At 39.1% G+C, this 7,736-nt stretch overlaps 1 protein-coding gene across 2 annotated transcripts in view; it reads left to right on the top strand.

Annotated features, from left to right (window-relative positions):
* Polr3f (polymerase (RNA) III (DNA directed) polypeptide F, 39 kDa) overlaps positions 1–3,583 on the top strand; it is a 20,197-nt gene extending 16,614 nt beyond the window's left edge. The window contains exons 7-9 of one of the 2 annotated variants that reach the window (XM_013027052.1): positions 374–481; positions 1,518–1,709; positions 2,995–3,583. In XM_013027052.1, the coding sequence (XP_012882506.1) occupies positions 374–481; positions 1,518–1,709; positions 2,995–3,072 (378 nt within the window). In that variant the 3' untranslated portion in view covers positions 3,073–3,583. The remainder of the gene's footprint in view (positions 1–373; positions 482–1,517; positions 1,710–2,994) is intronic. The other variant, XM_013027053.1, reaches the window with a different exon arrangement.
* The last annotated feature ends 4,153 nt before the right edge of the window (positions 3,584–7,736 follow it).

The following is a 7,736-nucleotide window of genomic DNA, read 5'->3' as shown; positions in this document are numbered from 1 at the left end:
AAGAAAAAAGCCGGAAGTGGCGCTGAGGCTCAAGTGGTAGAGTGCTAGCCTTGAGCTGAAGAGCTGAGGGATAGCACTCAGGCCCAGAGTTCAGGTACCACGACTGGATCCCCCCCCAAAAAAAGAAAGAAAGCATTGACTAGGCTGGGAATGTGGCTTAGTGGTAGAGTGCTTGCCCTGGGTTTGATTTCTCAGTACCACATAAACAGAAAAAGCCGGAAATGGCACTGTGGCTCAAGAGGTAGAGTACTAGCCTTGAGCAAAAGAAGCTCAGGGACAGTGCCCAGGCCCTGAGTTCAAGCCCCAGGATCTACAACAACAAAAGCATTGACTAACATTCTTACTTAGATCTTTTATGTTTCATCCCTTACAGGCAGAAACAGCACGAGAAAGCAAGCAGAATCCAATGATACAAAGAAATAGTTCATTTGCTTCCTCCCATGAAGTGTGGAAATATATCTGTGAATTAGGGATCAGTAAGGTCAGAACTTTCTTTCTTACCTTCCATGTAAAACCTGTTCTTCATATAGACACAGATTACAATGAATACCCAGAATATTTGACCTAGACCTCTTTCGGGTGAGAGCTGTGAATATTCTGCACTAGTCTCTTTGGGAAAACACTGTCTTAGTCTTAGTAAAGGCAGCCATTATTCCATGACATTGGTAAATATTGTTGAGCTTGGAACATAAGAGCAACAGAGTATAGAACTGGCAGTACATTTCACCACCCAAAGTCTGTCCTAATAAGTTCTTGACTCACATATGCATAGTTAAGTATGTGTGCAAAATATCAGCCATACCATCAGTTTTTATTGGTATTGGCAGCATTCTTTTGAAGACTTACACATGAGAACATTGGTGATTTTAATCATCAGAAAAGCAGCCACATTGGCAATTGGACATATCTTTTTTATTTCCTGAGCTCTAAATTTCTCATTTATAAAGGAATAGGAACTTGGACTGTTTGATGTCTAAAGTATCTTTCTGTTAAAGCATTGTAAGAATATGTCAGATTCTTGCCAAAGAAATGTTACTTTGTGAGATCTAGATTTTTCCTAAAATTATGACATCAGAATGTGTCACAGTGAGCAAAAAGTTAGCCTTCTGCTCCTAGCATTTCAGCGGACCATTGTTTACCTTGTACTGTTTTTTTTTTTTTGGTTGGTCATGGAGCTTGAACTCGGCCTGGGCACTGTCCCTGAGCTCTTCAGCTCAAGGCTAGCACTCTACCACTTGAACCACAGCTCTTCTTCTGGTTTTCTGGTGGTTAATTGGAGATAAAGAGTCTCATGGACTTTCCTTCCCGGGCTAGCCTTGAATCATGGTCCTCAGATCTCAGCCTCCTGAGTTGCTAGGAATTATAGACGTGGGCCACCAGCACCCAGCTCTTTTTGTATTTTTTATTAATCTCTCTAGCACATTACTTCTCCATTTCATAGAAGAACTTTGCTGCTTATAACATTGTACAAAAGGATTTCCTTATCCTTTATGCATCTTTCCTTTGTCCTTTCTTAGGTAGAGTTGTCCATGGAGGACATTGAAACCATCCTGAATACACTCATTTATGATGGAAAAGTGGAGATGACTATCATTGCTGCAAAAGAAGGCACAGTTGGCAGTGTAGATGGACACATGAAACTGTACAGGGCCGTCAATCCAATCCTCCTACCTACGGGTTTGGTCCGGGCACCCTGTGGTCTCTGCCCGGTACGTTAAAACAGCTTCATTTCACCCTTGACTACCACCAGGCCCAAATGCCACCTAGACAAACAGAGCAACATAGTTGATTTCCCAGATTCTTGGGATTGACCAACAGTTACTCAAACCTCCATGTTCCCTAAGGAACAAATATTACCTCAAACTCAAAATAATCAGATTAAAGACATCGGCAGTTTCTGCTCATGGCCTTAAAATGGACACTTAGATAAGGGCTAGAGACAAAAATAAGATTTGAAAACCTACTATGGGCCAGGCATGTTTTTAATGAGTTTTATGTTGTCTCATTTGAACCTCCATATGTCCTTGGAACTAAGGGTGTTATTTCCCCTAATGAACAAGGGAACTTATGTTTGAGGGGTACAGCTTAGTAGTAAAGTGCATGCTTAGCATGTACAGGCTTCAGGTTCAATTGAAATCAGTTAAAAAGGGGGATGGTGGGACTTAGGCTTGGGAAAAACCTAAGAACATCTCTTCATTTAAGCCCAGATAATCTTTTTCCCAGCATGCCTTAGCAGTTCCATTAAATCCTATTTAAGTGGCTGGGAAGGTGACTCAGTGGTAGAGCCCTTGCCTTGTATGCATAAGGCGCTGGGTTCAATTCCTCAGCACCACATAAGCAAAAATAAAAAAGCCAGAAGTGGCGCTGTGGCTCAAGTGGTAGAGCGTTAGCCTTGAGCTGAAGAGCTGAGGGACAGCGCCCAGGCCCAGAGTGCAGGCCCCATGACTGGACCACCCAAAATAAATAAATAAATAAATAAATAAAATCCTATTTAAGAGTGCCAACCATATGCTGAAGACACTGAGCCTGCCAAAGAGCAAGAGATTTCAATCCTTGTGGCATTATGTTCTTGAGCTGCTAGTATGCCATATTTTGTTGTACACCATATTCCTTATACCTGTCTTTCTTTTCTTGGTTTCAAGTCCTAGACAGAATGCTAACAGAGGAAATTCTGTTTAGTTTCCTTCATAGGAATGAAGGTAGCTAAATATGAAACATTTCCATGTGTAAGATTATATATTCTTATGATACCTGCTGATAGCCTTTTGTTTGGTGGGCAGGCGAACATGATCAGGCCCCACCATTAACTAATTGCATAATCACAAACCAGGCATTATCACACCATGTTCTTAAATACAATCCCTAGTTATTTTTAAAGTTTTGTAAAAATACTGCTTTAAATTAAAACTATTTTTAAAGTATTTTAAATGCTACTTTTAAAGTATTTTAAAGATTTTAAAACTTCATTTTGAATATAAACTTTTGTTTTTTAAGGTTTTTGATGACTGCCATGAAGGTGGTGAGATTTCACCATCTAATTGTATTTATATGACAGAATGGCTTGAATTTTAATATTTAATACAGAACTATGAACTTTATTAAACATTTTCAAATGAAGTTACTTTGAGACCAAATAATTCATGATGGAACATCAGAGTTCTTTGAAAATATACTTCACAGTAATGGATACAGACTTGCTGCTATGAAGACTTTTTTTTATTTATGAAGATTAAATTTATATTGGAAGAGTAGCCAACAGAAAATGAAACAGAACAGTGAAATCCATTCCTCAACAAATAAAATACATTGAAGCTCTGGAAAACCACATCTTTGAAGTTTCAAGACTTGGTTCAAGGAAAAAGAAGCCAACAAACCTATATTTACTACTACTATGGTAATGATTAAAGCACTCAAGTTTTCATTTTAGGGCTAGGGCATGGGCTTAAGTGATAAAGTGCAATACCTTTCGTTCCATATTCAGTCCTCAGTACAGCCAAAGTAATAATAATCAAGCTGGGCCCTGGTGGCTCACGATTATAATCCTAGCTACTAAAGAGGCTGAAATCTGAGGATCACGGTTCAAAGCCAGCCCAGGCAGGAAAGCCCATGAGACTAATCTCTCCAATAAACCACCAGGAAACTGGAAATGGCGCTGTGGCTCAAGTGGTAGAGCACTAGCCTTGAGCTGAAGAGCAGAGGGACAGTGCCCAGGCCCAGAGTTCAATCATCTTCACCGATAAAAAATAAATAATTAGCCAGACTTACTTAAATTAAGGGTTTCATTGAAAACTTTTTGTTCTTTTTTTTGGTGGGGGGCAAGGGTTGGTCATGGGGCTTGTACTCAGCCTGGACACTTCCCTATGCTCCTTTTGCTCAAGGCTAGCACAACCACTTTGAGCCACAGCACCATTTCTGGTTTTCTGCTGGGTAATTGGAGATAAGAGCCTCATGGATTTTTCTTGCCCAGGTTGGCTTTGAATCTTGATCCTCAGATACCTGCTTCCTGAATAGCTAAGATTACAGGCATGAGCACTAGTGCCCAGCTTGGAAACTTTCTTTATTGGGTTTGTTACTACCATTTGGGTTTCTTAATTTCTCTCTGTTTCATTGAGAAGAAACTAAAAGTGGTGAAGGTAGAAAGAGCAGGGATGCAGGAATATATGCAAACTTCGGGCATGACTGGATGAATAGAATGTCTTTTCTACATACTACTCCATTTTATATCAGTATTATTCTTTCAGAGGATTATGCTGCCATATACTTAGCCCAATCCCAAATGATGACTACTGTCAAGGGATATATTTTCACTGCATAAATATTAATGATTGGGGGGGCAGTCTTGGGGCTTGAACTGAGGGCCTGGGCACTAACCCTCAGCTGCTATTTTGCTCAAAGCTAGAGCTCTACCACTTAAATCACAGCACCACTTCCAGCCTTTTCTGTTTATGAGGTACTGAGGAATCGAACCCAGGGCTTCATGCATGCTAGGCAAGCACTGTACCACTGAGCCACATTCCCAGTCCCTTAAGACTCATTTTCATTGTAAAGGAAGTATAAATTTCCCTCTTTGACATAATTATATTTGCTAGGATATCCCTTACCACCACCACCAAATTCATGTGTTGATGGTATTTAGAGGTAGAGTCCTTGAGTGGAATTAGTGCCTTATAAAATTAGGCCCAAAGAGACATGTTGTTGTTCTGTGTGAGGACACAGAAGATATCCATTGTAGAACCCAAATGGGGACCCTCATCAATGAATTTCTCAGCACCTTGATCTTGAATTTCTCAACCTCCAGAATTTTGAGAAATAAATTCCTATTGTTGATAAATCATCCGTCTGTGTTATCTTGTTCTATAGTAGACAGAACTGAGACTGTTTAATCATTTAATAGACTCATCTTCAATTCATACTTTGAGAGGTCAAGTAGAGACCATTGTTCTACATATTTAGATTTGTTGTCTTTTTTGAAAAGTGTTAACGGCACTTTTAGATCTGGGCATTAGGCATATGGAAATACTAGGTTACTGTTGCACGGAAAATAGCAGTACACCTATTGTAATTTCACCTTGAAACTACACTTCAAAGCTTCTATGTCCAGGGCTAAAAGCTTGTGGTAGAGTGCTAGCAGAGCAAGCAAGCATGAGGCTTGAGGTTCAAGCTCTGACACCAGAAAAAAAAAAAAATGTCTATCCAAGCCAACATGGAATCACAGAGCACCCTACCAAGGGGCTGAATCTTAACACCAGTTTGAAATTTAAAGGAAAGTTAGGAGAGGGAACCAACTTGGGTTCCAAATATAGACTATATTTTGGGGTTTTTGTTGGTTTGTTTTTGTCATTCGTGGGGCCTGAACTCTATCCCTGGGCACTATCCCTCAGCTCTTCAGCTCAAGGCTAACGCTCTACCACTTGAACCACAGCGCCACTTCCAGCCTTTTCTGCTTATGTGGTGCTGAGGAATCGAATCCAGGGCCTCATGCATGAAAGGGAAGCACTCTACCAGTGAGCTACCTTCCCATCCCTTGTATTGTGTTTTAATAAGCAGAAATTGAGTCCTTAAATTTACAGTGACTAAAAATTTTCCTTGCCTCATTAAAATAAATAGACCCGTCAAATGATTTTCCCATATCATGTTTATTATTCTGAACATTAACTGAAGGAGAAAGAAAATACAGCACCTCTGATATACAGTTAGATTAAGTATCCTACAGAAATAAACTGTGGACTCACAACAACAGTAAAAATTCAAGTTAGTCAATCTATATATAATATTAGGTATTTAATTCAACTGACAATATTCTCCAGAGTGTTGAGTCCCCTCTATGTCAAATGGTGATCCTTGGAGAGCTAAACAATTCTTGAGTCCATGATTCTAGTTTTTAATGAATACTTATGTGGCTCTTCACATGAACCTTCTGATTTAGACTGGCAGTGAATAAATCTTATATAGACTTATGGTCAACTAAGAACATTAATCAAAAAGAACCAATTTAGGGGCTGGAGATGTAGCTCAGAGGTAGAACACTTGCCTAGAATATGTGAGGCAAGGATTCCTCTCCCCCTGACAAAAAGGTAATTTCAAATGGAGTCACTTGCTTTTTTTTTTAATGCTAGTCCTGGAGCTAGAACTCAGGGCCTGGTCACTGTCCCTGAGCTTCTTTTGCTCAAGGCTAGTACTCTACCACTTGAGCCACAACTCCACTTCTGGCTTTTTGGTGGTTAATTGGAGATAAGAGTCTTATGCACTTTTCCTGCCTGGTTTGACTTTAAACCATGATCCTCAGATCTTAGCCTCCTGAGAAGCTAGGATTACAGGTATAAGTCACCAGCACCTGGCTTTGCTTTCTCTTTATTTTAAATTAGGTGTGGATGCAAAGTGTGCCCTAGAGCAGTGCTTCCCAAAAGCATTTTCTATAATAATGACTAAATTTTTAATTTTTTAACTGCTTGTGGGTACTGTTCAGATTGGGCAGAATTCAACTCTTTTAATTGTTCAATCATTAACATCAGGATAGATAAATAGGTAGATAGATAGATAGATAGATATTGGCATTGGAAGGGGCAGGTACCCTACCTCTTGAGCCATGCCTCTAGCCCCTTTTTGCATTAGTTATTTTCAAGGTAAGCTTTCATAGTATGCCCAGGCCAACCTCAGCTATGATACTCCTCCTTCTGCCTCCCCATGTCACCGAGGGTTACTGGCATGCACCACTGTGCCCAGCCACTGTGCTTCCATTGAGATGAACCTTAAGAATTTATATATCAATCCCAGCACAGGTGGTTCATGCCTGTAATCCTAGCTACTCAGGAGGCTGAGATCTGAGGATCGGCAAGAAAGCACAGTAATTCCATTTTTACCTCAAGTGGCTAAGATTATAGGCTCGAGCCACTTTAGCCTGGCTAAATTATATATTAAGGGGAGGAGGTTTCCTACAGAGGAAAAGAAACATTGTGGTCTATTGCTATTGTGTAAGTTTGTAGTTTTTTTTAGACTTCTAGAAAATAAGGTAGAGAGTAGTAGAATTATTAATTGCAAATATTTCAAGTAGACTCAAACTTTGACTACAGGTTTGGTAAAAATTATTATTCAACTGATCTATTTACTTTTTACATAGTTATAAAATTTATTAAATAAGATTTATTCACGGTAACAAATTCAGTAATCCCCAGGCGAATAAAGTAAAATGAGGATGTCCACTACACTATATCTAGTGAAATTCCCATCCTCCAAAGAGTTACAAGTTAAAGAGGATCTTTCTTGACTTAGAAACCAAAAAAGCTTCTCAGGCCACATCACCTTTAAGGGTAAAGTGGGAAGTCACATTTCTATACTCTGGTTCTTGCAAATATCAAATCAGAATTCACTGGATGTTGTTTGAGGCAATATTTGGACATCACAATGGCCAACATGTTGGGAAAGTGAAAAAGGAAGTTTTTTGTGGTTTTTGTTACAATCAGATGAGAAATCTTGGAATGAAAGATCTTCATATAGTTAAGAGGCTGAACTCTACAGCACAAAACTTGAAATACAGAAAGGATAAATAATTTATAAGATTAATGACATTTAAACTGTTCCCATGTTTTCAATCCTTTACATCATGTTCATTTTGGTTATTTTAGGCTTTTCTTGAGCTTTATGATATAAAAAGCACTTGCTAAAGTTAAGGTTTATGACCAAGATCACAAATGGATAAATTGTTCTTTATCCTCCTGTAGTGGGTTTTTTTTTTTTTT

Source organism: Dipodomys ordii, unplaced genomic scaffold, assembly GCF_000151885.1.
Source record: "Dipodomys ordii isolate 6190 unplaced genomic scaffold, Dord_2.0 Scaffold99, whole genome shotgun sequence".
Lineage (NCBI taxonomy): Eukaryota > Metazoa > Chordata > Mammalia > Rodentia > Heteromyidae > Dipodomys > Dipodomys ordii.
The sequence above is the reverse complement of the archived record's forward strand: the minus strand, read 5'-3'. Positions and strand labels throughout refer to the sequence as shown.